This window comes from Lepidochelys kempii, chromosome 9 (genome assembly GCF_965140265.1).
Source record: "Lepidochelys kempii isolate rLepKem1 chromosome 9, rLepKem1.hap2, whole genome shotgun sequence".
Classification (NCBI taxonomy): domain Eukaryota; kingdom Metazoa; phylum Chordata; order Testudines; family Cheloniidae; genus Lepidochelys; species Lepidochelys kempii.
Window position 1 is genome coordinate 35,101,914 of NC_133264.1, and position 17,975 is coordinate 35,119,888.

The window sequence follows — 17,975 nt, forward strand, 5'->3', positions numbered from 1 at the left end:
AATCTCTACCACATAATTCTGCTGTAAAAGATAATGATAGCATAGATTTGGATTTCCAGCTATTATAAATCTCCACTCATCAATGAAAGTCTTTATTCAGGGCCCAACTGCATAGACAATAGGTAAAATCTGTGATTTGTGGCTCCATGCTAATAGGAAACAAAAATAACAAAATAAGTCACTGCCCAGTTTGAACTATAAACATCCCCACAAATGAAAATCACACAAAAATTTTCTGTTGTCACTGGTACAGTCAAAATCGGTCTCAAAACTATGCATCCTGTACGCATATCCTATTTTCAATTCCCAGCTCCAAACGTGTCTCTTCTTTTAATTTCTCATACCCTTTTGCTATTATTGGTCTTCTTTGGGCTTATATTATTTGAACGGTACAGAACTTTGGGATCCAATTTATGTGGAAAACATTATGCAACATAAGGTTGCGTTATTTATTTTAAAATGTTGCTCAAGGGGATAGTCTTAGCTCAGTGTTCTGAGCCGCCCAGAGGACAGCAATCTTACTTCGGCACAGGAGAGTCACTCTGTATTATGTTACAGAAATCTCCAATTCCATAGACATTCATGAACGGTTTACGGATGGATTTTATTTGTTTGGGTGGGAGGGGGTTGGGGAACGTTTCTGTTTTGAATTCAGCGGCTGCATTAATTTCTTTCGATCTTTTTACTCTCTTTGAAAGGGAAGCCTCAATTGCACTAATATGGTGGAGAGCGGAGATAGATGCGGGCGCGGGGGGGAGATGATTTTCAGCACCCTTATGTCTATATTGCAGATCAGGCAACACTGGAGTTTAGACGCAGCTTGTATGTGGTAGGTGGGGGGAGGAGGGAGCCTCGTGGTTACAACGCAGCAACAGCGCCTCGATCAAAGTTGCCACACTGCAGAGATTCACTCGCAAGCCCCCAGTTTATAAATAACACGCCAGTGAATGGCGTCTACGCCTTTTTACTACGCTCCACTCCTCAACCTAGCCTGGGCACCTCCCCCCGTGGCGGGGTTGAGGGACAGGCCGCGCTGCCAATAGGAAGGCAGCCCCCCAGGGCGCAGAGCGGCTCAGGGCCCGAAGGTAATTGCAGCCGCAGCGGCGCTGAATGAAAGGAGAGGCGGGCGGGGAGGAGGGGGCGGATTGGAATGCCGCGGCACCAGGCTAGGTTGGAGCCTCCCTCGGCCGCTGCTGGGATGGTCCACGCACTGGCGCCGTCACGTGTTTCTCTCCTTGGAGTGAGACTGAGTCTCGGCGGCGGCTGGAGGGGGCCGGACTCATAAACACAGACACCGCCGCTTGTTTGGGTTTGGGGCGCTCGGAAACTCCGAGGAGCAGCCGGAGGAGGAGAAGTCAGCCAGGCAGCCCCAGACCCGCCTTCAGCCTGGGGCACAGGAGGGGGCTTTGCTGCTGGCCTCGGCGCCTTTCCCGACTGGAATGAGGAGGAGGAGGAAGAGAGGATGTTCCTTCCCCACTTGGGCTGCTTCCCCTCCTGCTGCTGCCTGGTTGCATTTTGTGTTGAAATGGCACTTTCTCTTCCTAACGAGATGGGACTGAATGGGGTCGCCAGCCTCCGCACGCATAAGCAGCAGCGGCCACAGCGCTGATTTTTGGGCTGGGCTGTGTTTTAGGGGGGGAGAAGAGGCGTGTGTTTTGGGGTGTAAGCCCCGGACTTTGCAAAACAAACCGCTACCCAGAGGATCTTTGATCTGCTACAGCGATTGAGATTGCGCTCGCTGAGGCGAAGTTGTGAAGGGGAGGGGTGTTTTGGAGCGAAGCAAGGGGGACCCCCTCCTGCTCCTCTCTACAGAGGAATCCGATCCATACGACTGAAAGATGCGTTTCTTCTCCTCCCCGGCGGCGGCTGCTGGGAGAACTAGACTTTCATCTGGACTGACTGGGACTGGACTTTTTAAGGATATATTGACCCTCCTAAGGGTGATTTGGGCATAAACAGCAATATAAAGGCTGCTGTGGTGCTGGAAGCTGCCTCTGCCACTGAACAGCTGCTCTCACCCTGCCAGTATCCCCTCCCCCCATCCCGTTTTGGAGAGGGGATTCCGAGCTAGTTTGCTTTTTTATTGTGATTGTTGTTGCATGAATTGTATTTTAAGAGGTGTTTTTTCCTGCATTGCTTGGCAGTTTTGGGGGCCTGTGGGCTGATAGCTGCCATAAAAGCACCACCACCTCTCCTTCCACCATGGCTAGCCCCACGGATAATAACGAGGGCTTCTTCTCAGATGTCAGGAAGGTGGGTTACTTGCGCAAACCCAAAAGCATGCATAAACGCTTCTTCGTGCTGAGGGCAGCCAGCGAGTCAGGACCTGCCCGGCTGGAGTACTATGAGAATGAGAAGAAATGGAGACATAAGTCAGGAGCCCCCAAGCGTTCCATCCCACTGGAGAGCTGCTTCAACATCAATAAACGGGCAGACTCCAAGAACAAGCACCTAGTGGCCCTCTATACCAAGGATGAGCACTTTGCCATTGCAGCTGACAGTGAGCTTGAGCAGGAGAGCTGGTACCAAGCCTTGCTGCAGTTGCACAATCGGGCCAAGGGCCACCACCACCTCCATCATCACCGCCACCACCACCACCACCACAGTGATGTCTCTTTTGGGGGTGGCAGTGCAGGACTGGGGGAGGCAGGTGACGATAGCTATGGCGAGGTGGTCCCTGGCCCAGCTTTCAAGGAGGTTTGGCAAGTGATCCTGAAACCTAAAGGTCTGGGCCAGACAAAGAACCTGATCGGCATCTACCGCCTGTGCCTGACCAACAAAACCATCAGCTTTGTGAAGCTGAACTCAGATGCAGCTGCTGTGGTACTGCAGCTGCTCAACATCCGCCGCTGTGGCCATTCAGAGAACTTCTTTTTCATTGAGGTGGGGCGCTCTGCGGTGACTGGGCCTGGTGAGTTCTGGATGCAGGTGGATGATTCGGTGGTGGCACAGAACATGCATGAGACCATCCTGGAGGCCATGCGGGCCATGAGTGAGGAATTCCGGCCCCGCAGCAAGAGCCAGTCCTCCTCCAACTGCTCCAATCCCATCTCTGTGCCCCTCCGCAGCAGACACCATGTCAACAACCCCCCACCCAGCCAGGTGGGGCTCAGTCGCAGGTCCAGGACTGAGAGCGTGACTGCTACCTCCCCTGCTGGGGGTGGTGGAGGAGGAACAGGGGGCAAACCCAGCTCTTTCCGAGTCAGAGCTTCTAGTGATGGGGAAGGAACTATGTCCAGGCCTGCCTCTGTGGATGGTAGCCCAGTAAGTCCCAGTGCCAACCGGACCCATTCACATCGGCATCGTGGCAACTCCAGGCTTCACCCTCCACTCAACCACAGTCGCTCCATCCCAATGCCTTCTTCACGCTGTTCCCCCTCAGCCACCAGCCCAGTAAGCCTGTCATCCAGCAGCACCAGTGGCCATGGCTCCACCTCAGACTGCCTCTTCCCACGCAGGTCCAGCGCTTCTGTATCAGGCTCCCCCAGTGATGGTGGTTTCATCTCCTCTGACGAATATGGCTCCAGCCCCTGCGATTTCCGCAGCTCTTTTCGCAGTGTAACTCCAGACTCTCTGGGTCACACACCGCCAGCACGGGGTGATGAGGAGCTCAACAACTACATCTGTATGGGGGGCAAGGCTGCCTCATCCTGCAGCTTGGCGGCTCCCAATGGCCACTTCATCCCTCGCAGTTGCCACCCACAGCATCAGCAGTGCCGCTATCCTGGCACCCCATGCTGCCCCCGGAGTGGTGGAGAGGAGGTAACTGACCTGGAGAAGGGCTTCAGGAAGCGGACTCACTCTGCAGGCACCTCCCCCACCATCTCCCACCAGAAGACACCCTCACAGTCTTCGGTGGCCTCCATTGAGGAATACACGGAAATGCTGCCTTCCTACCCTTGTGGTGGCAACCGGCTGCCCTCCTACCGGCACTCTGCCTTTGTGCCCACTCATTCCTATCCTGAGGAGCATTTGGAGATGCACCATCTGGAGGGCAGCCACCACCGGACCAACCCCACCCCACACACTGATGATGGCTACATGCCGATGTCACCTGGGGTGGCCCCTGTGCCCAGCAGTGGTGGCGCTCCCAAAGGCGGCGACTATATGCCCATGAGCCCCAAGAGCGTGTCAGCCCCACAGCAGATCATCAACCCTGGCCGGGGAGGTCGCCACGCCCAAGCCATGGTGGACTCCAATGGGTACATGATGATGTCCCCTAGTGGCAGCTGTTCACCTGACGGTGGTCCCACCGGCTACGGCAAAATATGGACGAACGGGGCTGGCCACCACCCAAAGCTCTCGGTGGACAGCAGCGAAGGGAAGCTCCCCTGCAGCAGCAGTGACTACATCAACATGTCCCCAGCCAGCGGCTCCGCCACCAGCACCCCCCCGGACTGCTACTTCGCCAGTTCGGGGCCGCCGGGCGCGGAGGAGGGCTCGGCGCAGGGCCCGGCCCAGCCCCCACACAAGCCCATCTACTCCTACTTCTCCCTGCCGCGCTCCTTCAAACACGTGCAGCGCAGGGCAGCCGAGGAGAGCGGCCCCCAGCTGCGCATCTCCCTCAGCTCCGGCCGCTTGCTCTACGCCGCGGAGGACTCGTCCTCTTCCACCAGCAGCGACAGCCTCGGGGGAGGCGGGGGCCAAGAGGGCGCCGGCGGTCTCTACCAGGCGCAGCCCCCGCCGCAGCCGCAGCCTACCCATCAGGCGGCCGCGCAGAGCAGGAGCCGCCTGACCAGACCCACCCGCTTGTCTCTGGACGGCCCCAAGGCCAGCACCCTGCCGCGGGCGCGGGAGCAGCCCCCGCTGCTGCTGCTGCCGCCGGAGCCCAAGAGCCCCGGCGAGTACGTGAACATTGAGTTCGTGGCCAGTGACAAGCCGGCTTTCCCGTCGGCCGCGCGGCCCCGAGGGGACGAAGTCTCCGAGTACATGAACATGGAGCTGGGCCCGCCGCGGGCTGCCTGCCAAGCCGGCTTCGCGGCCGTACGGGCGGCAGCTGCGGCCCGGCCCGGCCGAGGAGCTGCTGCCCTCAGCAGCCGGGACTATGTGACTATGGAACAGGGGGGCGGTGTCGGGGGGCCCTGCCCGGGCTGCGGCGACCCCCCGCCCCCCGCCCTCTTGCTCAACTACGCCGACATGCGGACGGGCCGCGCCGCTCCGGAGAACCCCCCCGCCGCCCCTGCCTCCGCCCAGGCGCAGCCGCCGCCGCCGCCGGCCGAGCTGGCAGCGGCGCCACCGCGCTCCTCCTCCCTGATAGGAGGCCCGGGGGTGAACAGCGCCTTCACCCGCGTCAGCCTCAGCCCCGGCCGCAACCAGAGCGCCAAGGTGATCCGCGCCGACCCGCAGGGGGGCCGCCGGCGGCACAGCTCCGAGACCTTCTCCTCCACCCCCAGCACCGCCCGCGGCACGGCGGGCAGCGGCGGCCTCAACGCGCCCTTGCTCTACGGGGCGGGGGGCGCCGAGGAGGTGAAACGCCACAGCTCGGCGTCCTTCGAGAACGTCTGGCTCCGGCCTGCCGCGGGGGAGCTGGGGGCGGCCGCCAGGAGGGAGCAGCAGCCCCTCGGGGCCGGGGGTGGCTTTGAGAACGGACTCAACTACATCGACCTGGACTTAGTGAAGGATTTTAATCAGCGTCGCCAACACCCCCAGGAGGGCACCTCTGTGTTGGGGGGCAGGCAGCCGCCGGCCAAAGCCCCTAATCAGCCTTGTGGGAGTAGCCACTCTAGCGACGATTTGAGTGCATATGCCAGCATCAGCTTCCAGAGGCGGGAGGATGTCTAATAGCTGGGCGGGAGCCAGAGAGAAGGTGAGTGAATGGGGGGGGGGGGAGGCGATTAAAGGAGCAGAAACGCCCCCTTAAAACTGAGCCCAAAGGGCTAGCAAAAATCAGGCACCTAGTTGGAGGTTGTTCAGACCACTGAACTGTGTTCTAAAGGGGTAGCTTAAGGTGCGGTCTGTACTGTTCTCTTGTTTTATTGGAACGTTGTTTTTCTCTTGTTCCTTTGCACGTTCACGTCCTACTCTCAAATAGAGCCCTTTAAGTGTGTGGAGTATTTGTTGAGGCGTGGGAAGAAGATCCAGGTTCACTCATTGAGTTAATCTTTTGATAGCTGTAGTTTCAAATATTGCATAACTAAATTTTTGTGGGAAAGAATAGACCTAAATAGACCTAAGCATGGTCCCTAGTTAACAGATAGCAAAAATAGGTTGGATAAAGTCTGGAACGGTGATTAATCCTTTGAAGCTTATTCCTTCTAGAGGAAGTTTCTGTAATTAGATTGGTGTGGTGACTTTTGTAAACTAGATGGTATGTTCTTTGAACTGAAAATATTTTTTCTATGTGGGAAGTGTTTTGGAAAATATTGCAGCCACATCAAGTCTTAACTCAGAAGTGTTAAATGAATGTTTTGGTTCATTTTGGTTTTAAATATGCTATTGCTTCCAGAAGCAAAATTAGCATTTGACAGTGCCTCCTTGAATCGTGGATGCTTTTCAGACTTGACACACTGTAATATTCTCCAAGTAAGGGGGAACGGGGTCTCATGTTTTGTGAAAAGTTATGGTGAGGTGGTTCACTCTGTGAAATCTGCTCGAATATTGTTGCTGAGATTAAATGCTTTTTAGTGTCACTTTTACCTGACTCCTTTTAATCTTCAGGAATACATATTTTAAAAGACCCAGTAAGTGGAGGTAGAGGGTGTGGGGGAGGGGATCTAAAAAAAAGGGGTGTGGTCTGTGTTGAACATGGGGGTGGGTATGGGATTCAGAAGCTCCTAAGTTCTAAATTTAGTGTGGTCAGTTATGATTCCTGTATCCATGTGCAAGCTAATTAACCTTTCTAACTCATTTTTCCCCATGTGTAAAATGTGTGTATCTACCTCACAGGGTTGCTGTGAGGATTAATTAGGTAATGTTTGCAAAGTGCTTTAAAGGAACTCTGATAGACTCTGTGTGTGTATAGGCATTTGTGTTTGATATTGATACTAAATATAATTTAGCAAAGCACAATTTTATAAGTATCTGCAAACTGCAGAAGAAGCAAATGGTGTAAATGGACTCTGATTATAAGCTTAAAATGTTTAAAAATGAACAAATTAAAAATAATCTAGTCAAAATTTGTCAGCCTGTTGTATTAAGATTGGCATTACAAGGTGTGCATAGGACAAAGAATATTTTTGCAACCAATGTGATGGATCTGCCAAATAGAAACTGAATACAAAGTGAAAAGGAGTACTTGTGGCACCTTTAGACTAACCAATTTATTTGAGCATAAGCTTTCGTGAGCTGTAGCTAAGCTCACAAAAGCTTATGCTCAAATAAATTGGTTAGTCTCTAAGGTGCCACAAGTACTCCTTTTCTTTTTGCAAATACAGACTAACACGGCTGTTACTCTGAAACCTGAATACAAAGTGTTGATTTTTTAATAAAACATTTTCTTCTCTAAGTATGTATTCCTGTACAATATTGATATTTTATACAACTAAGTTTTGCTCCAAGGTCTCTATTATGAATAGACAACTCCAGTCTAAATTTTAACACTCTTCCTGATCTCTGCAGTTTTTCATGTATTTAACTCCTAACAATCACTGTACATTGAATGGTGAACCTTTACAACAACATAGTTGGACAAATACAGTCAAATAGTATGAAACTGTAATAGCACACTTATTCAGTGAATATTTTTATTGCTTCTTTGCTTAGTGTAAAGTACTAGCACCAGTGGGAGTGGATTTATTAAAAAATTTAACAATCAAATGTAGGATTTTCCTTTTACCTGAACTGGTGAGCCTAGTGTAGAAGTGTGAATCGCAAATACCTGGAACAAAAACAATACACCCTTTCCCATATTTGTTACTTTAACATTTGTAATTATCACTTATTTGAACAATGTGTTATTAAGGCAGTCTTATTTTATCTTATCAGCATATGCTAGACTAGTCCTGCCTTCGGGCAGGATTTAAAATTTGGCAAGGGTATTGCTGTAGTGTCAAGGGGTGTGTGCCTTTTGCCTTTCCTGAAAAAATCTGCTCAACATTGGCTGTGTTGTAGGTTTCTAAAAAATCTGTTTACTAAACACGAAGTTGTAGAGGCTGACAGCTAAATGACTTCTCTGCAGATTCCATCTGCATGGCGCATACTTCATTCCCACACAGATTCTGTGGGTGATCTGGTTGTCCATGCACCATTTCCACAGAGTCAAGGGAGCATGCTCCATCCTGGAGCTGAGCTCGACTTTCCCTGAAATTCCTCCTTCTGGCTGCTGGGACTGCACCAGTCTGGCACTAAAAAAGAATTGAGGGCAGGGAGACACTCTCTCCTGAGCTTTCATTGCTCCCTTTGCTGGTGCCCCAGCGCTGAGAAGGAGGAAGCAACATGATCAGAATCTGAGAGAAGATCAGATGGATGAGAAGAGGTTGGGGCTAGACTGGAGGAGATATGAGCTGGGTGTGGCTCAGGGAGGAAGAAGGGGGAAGGAGGCAGGGCAAGGGATAGAGATGAGTAGGAGCAGAGAAGGACAGAGACAAGTTTATGCAACCTTTATTTGGCTCCCTGGTTCATATGCATTATGATATCGTTAAGCCCCAAAATTGGCAAAAAGTTATATACATGATTGCATTATATATGTATATATATATTTTTTTTTTCATAGGACAGCTTTCATCCCCAAAAGATTTAAACTACTTGGGCAGATTTTATTTATCTAGACCAAAATATTTTGTTGTCTCAGCTTGTCAGATCAGGACTTTCCAGCTTCTCGTTAGCAGAATAAATGTGTGCCACCTTACCACAATCGCTCTCCCTCCCTCCCCCCAAGCCATGCATGTTATGCACATTTAACGATATTGAAACATCTTCCATTCTGTGTCTCCATCAAAAAATCAGTTCTGCCCCCTCTAATAGATTTCCCCCTGAACAAATCACTTGTTTCCAAATCTGTTCTGTTTCTCTGTCCTTCTTACCCCCATCCATATTCTTGTCCCCATACCTCTTTGCTGCTGCTGTCCCAAACCCTGCTGCTTTCCTGAATTTACAGGGGGCCTCAAACTCTTTAATTGTTTCTGAACACCAGGGTCCTCTGCTTCTTGCTCCTCTCCCGGCCTGTTAAAGGATCAGCAGTTTAAATTCCACCCTGTTCCTTGAGTTCCTTTACAGTGGTTCCAGCTGCTCTAATCCATCCTTCCTCAGAAAGAACTTCTAGTGCTTCGGATACTCCTCCCCCCCCCCTTTCCCCCCTCCTTTCTAGAGAAGGAGCCTGTAGTTCTGTGATTGCACTTACTAGCAACCTTGGTGAGCTGACATGCAATTTTTAAGACCCCATGCCAGACAACTACATTCCTTCCCTCCTCCTCCCCCCACCCTTTCCTCTTCTCTTCCTGCGTTATGGGAAAAGAGAGTTCTTGCTTTCTCTCTGTGCTCTTGATAATGAACAGTAATCTATTGTGCTCTTGGAAAGGAGCAGTAATCTATTTGTGTATGTACCACTCTTAGATTTTCTCTTTTCTGTGTCCTGCCTTTTCTGGTAGCTGTAAACTCTGGTATAGTGAAACTGACAAGATTCTTGTAAGTTTCACTTGGTTTCTCCTGGGATTTCTCAGTGCAGAATTAGCTGAGGCATCTACTTCTTCCAGTGCTTCTGGTATGGTATATAGGAGGCTCTCACAGTTGGCAACATTACGAAGATGAGCAATTGATAGTAGATCTGAATACAGAGTCACAAAATATTTGAAGTATGACGCCATCTTGAAATTCTCGTGTAATATACTAAGAAAAATTTTCAAATACCTCTTTTTCTCTAACTTGCAGTTAAAATAGCTTTATAGCTTTCTTCTAAGTTTACTTTATAATTTAAAAAACTTTGTGGACTTAAGAAATTACTTTTAAAATGTGACACATTTATCTACATGCAATTAAAAAAACTGAAGCACTTCAAAAGACAAAACATTCAGAAGCCTCTAGCTCTGCAGCAGCAGTAACTTGAACATCAGCAAGATATGAAAGTTATACATGCTACAGCAGTATTATTATAGACTAAATAGGGTGTTTCATACTGTATGTACATATTGTTTTTGTCCTCAACTAATTATCTGCTAAAACCTAGACTGTGTCACTGTGTGCTTGCAGTGTGTTAAATTATTAGTATATTCTGCACTCTTTAAATACTTTATTCATAATTCAAACTGCAGACCTATTCCTTTAATGTAATTACTGTAGATACATTAAACAGTTAGCCTGGACTTCTGACTTACATGGCAGTTTTAGGAAAATTGCTTTCAAGATTTTTCTCTCTGGTTAATAGAGTCCTATAAATTGGGACTGTGTAATAAGACACCAAGTAGGCAATAAAATAGCATCCCGTGACACGTAGGTTTTGTATTCAGTCAGTATTAAAATAACATTTAGGATCATGTTTAAATTAGAAAAACAAACAAGAAATTCAAAGTTAAGGATGACACTCCTTTTTAGCTGGTGATTGTAAAAAGAACATGTGTGTTCTGGGTTGGTTTTAAACATTTAACAGCTGGGATGTAGAACCCTAAAGAACATATGTGATCAACACCTGTGGAGTTGGAATGTAATCTGACCAAGATCTTCAGTGTATTCTTTTACTTGTATAACTTACAGGATGCAGCCTGGTGAACAGCTGAACTTGAAAATTTCAATTAGGAACATACAGTTTATAATGGTTTTGCAAAAATTTGATTACAATCACTGAGGCTAATTATCAAAAGGATATTCAGATCTGGATTTAAAGTTACTGTGACTCTGTGTGTGTGCGTGTGCACGCATGCACGCCTGTGTAAAGGAAGGGAATTATTTTTTTACGTTTCAAACCAGACTAAATTAATTTAGTATTGATTGTAGAAACTTTTTAAAAATAAAGTCTCAAGAGAACAGTCTTAAATTCAAATTTCTGTTTTTCATGACATTCAGGTGAAATTTTTTTTTTTTTTTTTTTTTTTGTTTTCAAATCTAATTAGCTTTTGGACTTAGATTTTGGGTACCAAGTTTCATCTAGATCTTTGATTTGAAAATCAAGGAAGGTGGAACTCGAAATAGAAAAGCTGCCGGTCTGTAAGATTTAGATGCCATGGATAATTTTGAAAAATGTTCACAGTAAAAGTCATTACACTTTGATAAATTCATTCATTTATATTTTTCTTTCCCCCTCCTTCATTACTTAGGATAGCTTACTTTGGAAAATAGGCTTTCTTAGAGTACCTGCTTCCTACTTATCACAGAATCCCATTCACATTGTTATGCATCCTATTGTCCTGAGTGAGGGGAGTAGGATTTTTCCACTTGCTCTTTTGTCCTGTGCTCTTTGTCATTGCACTTGAATGCTGTGATTATATAATACACAGAACCCTGTTTGTTAACATTGGACTTTAAGTACAGAATAAGCATGAATGAATAACTCCTTGAGCAACAAGGATCTTGTTGTCATGTAAACATCCTCTTAGTAAAAAAGGAATAATAGTCACACTGATTTTTAAATTGCACTTTTTTTCTTCTTCCAGTTTTTCATTTTAGCTTTTTTTCTTTACACTGTGTTACTACTGGGACTACTGTGATAAACCTGCTAGATGAAAAATCTAGATACATGCTAATTTAATTATTCATAGCCTGCATTTATAATTAAATCCCCTTTAAACTATTTAATTTAAAGGGTAGCTCATAAAAAGAAAAACTCAAATTGCAAAATGGTTGTGACTTACTATTACAATAAATCTTCTCTTACATTTTATGGCAAGAGTTGAAATACAAATAACTATGGTTACAATTCCAGGTTGTCAGAATGCTGAAAACTGAAACTTGGTCTCTGAAATATAGTCTGAAAGTGTACATGTTCACTAAACTGAATAGCATTAATTCTCTTTTTAATTGTTCCTTGTTTTGGTAAATTGATGATTTTGATGATAAACAATTACAGCAGTTTGAATGTTACAAAATAGCAGTGGTGAAGAGGAGGGTCTTGTGTAATACCTCTTCTGATCTATTTAAATATGATGGGAAACTGAACAAAAACAGAGGTGTGACTAGATAAAGGAGATTTAAATAAGCCTGACACTCTTAACTAAAAGATGACTTGATATGTATTCTCTCTGATCATGCTTGATATATCTAGGTCACATTCTCTGAAGACTGTCATTAGAGATTTAAACTTGAGTCATTGGAAAGTGCTGTGTTCTTCACAATAATTCACTATGGGGTTGGGAGGACAGTGAAAAGTGTGTGTATGGAACTGTTAATCATAATATGAGATTCTCACTAAAAACCTAATGTTTTAGTATTTGAATTGTAATGTTGATTAAATCTTCTTGCTAGTAGTGCATAATAGGTTTGCCTATATATATTCTGTCAGCTGCCTTTAAAATTCTGTTGTATGCAGTCTAGTTGTAGCTGTGTCGGTCCCAGGATATTAGAAAGGCAAGGGGGTGAGGTAATATCCCTCATTCAGAAATTAGGTACATAATCTGTGCATGCAAAAACTGATCTGCTTAATACAAGAATGGAAACACCTCACATTCGCAGAAGTATTGTAGACATTTATTTATGATGACTGCCTGCGCATGTGTTAAAAGCTAGAAAGATACAATCTGTGAGTTCTTAAGACCACACCCCCAATTTGATTTATGTCTTGTTTGCTTTTATCTAGATTTATTTATTTTTTCAACTGCTATGTGGGTGGATGTTTCTAAGTCATAGGAATTCTGAAATCTGCAATCAGCATCACCAAAGGTTTCTTTGAAGCAGTGAATTTCAAGAAAAGAAGGTGGGGGTGGGGGGAAGGTAGCCACCTCTCAACCTCAGACATCTTCTTGGACTCCAGTTCGAAGCCTGATCACACATACTCAACAAGAGAGCTGCTCTGTTTAACTCAACTGCTTCTTGCAGCAATGGGAGGAAAAAATGAACCAAAAAATGAGACAGGAATTAGAAGTTCTAACAATTCATCCTCCCACAGGAATGGGGAAGGGAATTGAGAGAGACACCAGTGTCATCAGATATACTCTTATTAATTTAGGATTTTTTTTTTTAAGTCTACTGACACTTATTTTGTTTCTAGCTCTGTAAGAGACATGTCCAGAAGCAGCTTTCCAGATCAGCAGTTTTAGCATCTATGGCATGCGTTTTTGGAGAGTTTCCTTTTTTAGTCAATAATAAAAAGGAGTCCTACATGTTGTTGTTGAACATTTTTTGAAGATCCACAGTCTGTTTCAATGCAAACTTAACCTCCACAACCTTCTCTCTTCAAGGAATGAAATAGCCCTCTGCCCTGTGTTTTTTTTACTGAAGAAGAGGGGGAAGGTTCTTGATCTTTTGTAGTTCTGCTAGGGCCTATCTGACTTGCTCTGAAGTCTCTTGGAGTCTTTCCATTGAAGTCAGTGGAAGTTGGATTGTGTCCTTAATGACAGTTGGTGTCACTTGGAGAAAGATTTTTGCATGTACTCTTCCTCTCTCCTGCCTCTCTTCCCCTTTAGAAATGAAATCTGATAGGGGAGTGTCTAAGTGGTTGTGGTAAGTATTCCTAATGCTTGCCTAGGTTTTGTTTGTTTCAGAGGGGTGCAATAAGTGACTCATCAGTAATAATTCTCAAGTCAAGCTCTAGAGAACATGTGAAAATGATGATTTTTGTACTGTGGAAGAATCAGGATGAATTGATTACTGTTTTTTTTTTTTTTGTTTTGTTTAAATCAGCAAGTAGCGAACCTTGATTTAAATAATTAGTTTTGCTTTTGTATTTCAGTCATTTTACAGAAGGGCGGTTGATTTCTCTTTGGTTGGTAACCATTAAAACGTATTGATTTGCAACTAAGCATTTACCTCTGCACCAGTTTTGGTACTACTTGCTCACTAGGGGGATACTCTGTATCTGTACGCATCTAAGCAGTTATATAGCTTTAAAATTATGTATTCAGATTTGTGACTGACTTTTTTATTATGTTAGAAATGGTGAATGATGCATTTCTTACTACAATAAGTTTTTACTGTCGATTTGTGTCAAGCTGCATTTGGATGGAAATTTTAGCTCTCTATTAAAAATGCACTAAAATAGCATTTTTAACTAGCCTTATTTGACTAGTAAACAGTGTTAAATGCACTAGATGCAGGGTGGTTTAACCATGTCGGTCCCAGGATATTGAGAGAGACAAGGTGTGTGAGGTACCGTAATATCTTTTATTGGACCAACTTCTGTTGGTGAGAGACACAAGCTTTCTTAGCAACAGACAGGGTGGATTTGATTTAAATCACTAGTCAGGAAGACTCGATTTTAATCATGGATTTCTATATAAAAGTGCATTATTGTTGGTTATTATAACCTTAGTACATATTCTTTACAACTGAGCTAGATGTAGGTTTCATTTTTAGAAGGTACACACTACATTTTTAAAGTGATTTATTTTGAAAACTTTTCAGATTAGTTTTACAGCTATATCAGAAAATGAATGATTGGTTATTTCATTTACCAAAGGTAATTGAAGAAGATATTTATGAAGTCTTTGGGAGGTGAACCATCTCCAATTCAACAAGTTAATCATTAATATTTGGAGGATTTTCTTGCCAGGCTGTATTAAGAGGAGAACATCACCAGACAGACTGATTTAAATTTTTATTTAACTAAAACAACGTTATGTATTCGTGATTTTTTTTCTTCAACAGCAAACATATAATATTTTAACAAAACAAGCGCATGAGTTTTTGAATTTAGTTAAACATTCCAGTTTTTTAAAATCAGGTTTGTTTTTGTTAAAATTGTTTAACTAAAATAATTAAATAAAATATTTAAAAAAACCAACCCAAATTAAATTGACTGTATCCGCCAGGTCAACATGAGAAACTTAAAATATTGGCTTCTACAGCTAACTCCGTCATCTTCACCTTCATTTTCCTGTTTTGTTCATAATTGGGAAAAGAACGAGCTTTCCTGCTTTTTCAGGTCCCAAACGATTTCTCAACTTGGAATGAATTAGTCCAAAGGAAGAAAATATTCTTTCTACACTGGCAGAAGAAGCTATTGCTGTTAAAAGTGAGATCACATCAACAGTGTCTGAATCAAAGTGCTTAAGTGACTTCCACCAGTTCACTGGTGTGACTTTCTTTAAAACATCATCAGCAAACATCTGTTTCTTGACTAGTTCTTATTCCCAAACTGGGTCTCTCTTATGGCCTGCTGCCATTATAGGTTTTCCCTTCTAGTGAGAGAATGGTATGGTAGATCTCAAATCAGTGAAAGCTACATTCAGAAAGACCTCAAGACTTCTGGAATATGCTGCTCAAACAATTTCACTTTTGTTTCTACTGCCTGTCCCTCCCTTCTCACATTTATCTCCAGACTTCTTCTCCTTGTCCAGATCTATTCCGCCCCCAACAATCTTCTGTTCATTGATCTTTTTGAAACTTTGCACTTTTAGGGAGAGGTAAGGGATTGGCTCTGTGTACACAAATTTGCAGAGGGACAATAGAGTTGAGGTCTGTTATTTCTTACTTCTATTTATTTACTTATTTGAAAACATTTTTGCTGTTAACAAGCATGTTACTTCTGGAGAGACAAATCCACAGTTTGAGAACTGCAAAACTAAGCATCTCTGAGGGTATCTTCTAGACTGAGCCCTGAGTCCCATTGAGTAGATAGAAAGATTAACCTAAACAATCTATGCAGAAGCCCCTGGAACCCCATAAAATTTGGGTCCCTAATTCATGAATTATTGGAACTCATTTACAAAACTTTTCTTAAACATTACATGAATATATGGTCTCATACTATAGAATTAGAATTTATTATCCCTATTCTATGATGAGATATTTTTGAGCTATAATGTATCTTAATTAAAACGATCTTTAGATAGTTTGAGACAGATAAATCCCAAAAAGCATTTTATCAAAAAAATCCAATTTAAATAAAGAAATCAGATTTTATTTTTTTATTTTATTTTTTAAATCATTGAGTTTTATCCACCCTGGTGACCGAGTTTTCTTCCTTAGGTCTGGAAAAGGGACTTCTAGTGTCACACCAAAATGCAAGGCAGAACAGATTGCTTTAGGGTAAGTAGTTAGCACACATTGCATGGGATCATTCAAGGCATCTCAGAAGTCATAGGGCAAAAAGAGGGCATTAGTGGGTTATAGGTAGTTGTATTAAGCCATAAATCCAGTGTCTCTGAATGGAAGCAGAAGCTCTGTGTGGCTCAAAAGCTCTCTCTAACCAAAAGAAGCTGGTCCAATAAATGATACTATTTCTCACCTACCTTGTCTCAGATGTACTGGATGAATTTATAAACAGTAAGTTGATCAAAACACATTTGTATTTTAAAACTGATTTCTTGAAGTAAGTATTGTCTGTAATTAATGAATGGAATTGATTGTTTCTGGTTATCATGTCCTTCAAGATTTTAGTACTAGTAGATCTCATCCTCTCACTCCTTATTTTTATTCATAGCTTGGAAGCAGAAAACAAGCTTTCCTGCTTTTTTAGCTCTCAATCAGTTTCTCAGATATTTGAATGAACTGGTGATTGAATTGAACTTGCTGAATAAAGTGAAATAAAGAAAATAGTCTCTGCACCTGGTAGCCTAAAGCTGGTGTAGGAGTTTGGATCCAGATGTGTAGCAAGTGACTTCAGCCAGTTCAGTGCTCTGACTTTGTTTATAATATTGATAGCAAACGCATACTGCTTGAACATATTTTATTTAATGGTTTTAACAAATTATAAGGTTAGGCTTGAACATAGATTGTCAATTTAAAATTGATTTTTTCAACATTTTTATTTTTAAAAAGAAATCTGATTTTTATTTAAAAATGGGTTTTTATCCACATTGTATAAAATTAAGATATTCTATTTAAATTTCAATTTGTTTTGTGTTTAAAAATATTTTTCTAACTGTACATTTTAAAAATAATTTTGTTTATAAAAAAAAAAAAGCAAACCACGGCTTTACCACACAGAGCACAGCACGGACTGTTATATAGAAGGTCAGATAAGATGCTTATAATGGTTTCTTCTGGCCTTCTTTCACAGAATCATTGGTTGTGGTTTTTTTTTTTTTTTTTTTTTTTTTTTTTTTTTTAAAGAGGTTCCCACGTTCCTTCACAAGCTATTGAACTTAGAGACATTCATGAAGTATTCAAGGGTGGATGGTGGCATCTCAGGAATTGCAGAAAAGACAAACATCCTGGTAGAAGGGAGGAAGAACCAAAAAGCCTTCTCAATAGAAAAGTTGAGGCATTCCTGAAGAGATCTGAGTGTTTGTTTGGTTCAAGCTTCAGTTTATTCCACTCATGCCTCTTGTGCTGTGGGTAGGTGTCTACAGAATTTTAAATGATCTTCAGAGGCGAAGAATGAGGGCTCTGACCCATCTGCAATGCTCTGTTTTATGGAGTATACTCTTTTGTTCATCTCTGATGCTACATTCAGAATAATACTTGGCCTCATTTTTGTCAGTGAGGAGAGTCTTATGGCTAAAACAGACAAATACAACAGACCAATCTTATAGCCTCTATAGTTGCCTTTCCTTTAAAAGAGGCTATTCTATGGAGAAGAGCCTTATCAATTCTGTTTATTTAAATGACTCAAACCAGAGCCTGATTTAAGGGAAGCCCATTCAATGGGAATGGGTTCAAATCTCCTGGCAAAAGGGATCAAAACCTTCCCAATGAGAGAATAATCTTCAACTGATTTTAGTTCCTTTCATCCCTAGACAACAGGAAATCAGCCACAGGGAGCCCCTTCAGGTTTTAAGGGGCTGCTTGAAGGTCAGGAGGCACACGTGTAGAGCCTCACAGTCGGAGGGAGGCCAAGAAAAATAATTCATGTCTAGTCAAAGGTGATTCCCAATTAGTGGGTCCTGGAAGTTACTGGTTCAGGTATGCAGAAATACTTCATCAACTCTTTTTTCATTCAACTCACCCTGCTCCAAGATAAGCACAATATATCTGGGACAGCTAAACCATCCACTGACATAGAGGCCATCCTC

General features: G+C 43.7%; 1 protein-coding gene across 1 annotated transcript in view; it reads left to right on the forward strand.

The window, feature by feature from the left end:
• The first annotated feature begins 1,171 nt into the window (after positions 1-1,171).
• IRS1 (insulin receptor substrate 1) overlaps positions 1,172-17,975 on the forward strand; it is an 86,288-nt gene continuing 69,484 nt past the window's right edge. Inside the window, exon 1 of the mRNA XM_073359899.1 lies at positions 1,172-5,806. Within this exon, the coding sequence (XP_073216000.1) occupies positions 2,203-5,781 (3,579 nt within the window). The 5' untranslated portion in view covers positions 1,172-2,202 and the 3' untranslated portion in view covers positions 5,782-5,806. The remainder of the gene's footprint in view (positions 5,807-17,975) is intronic.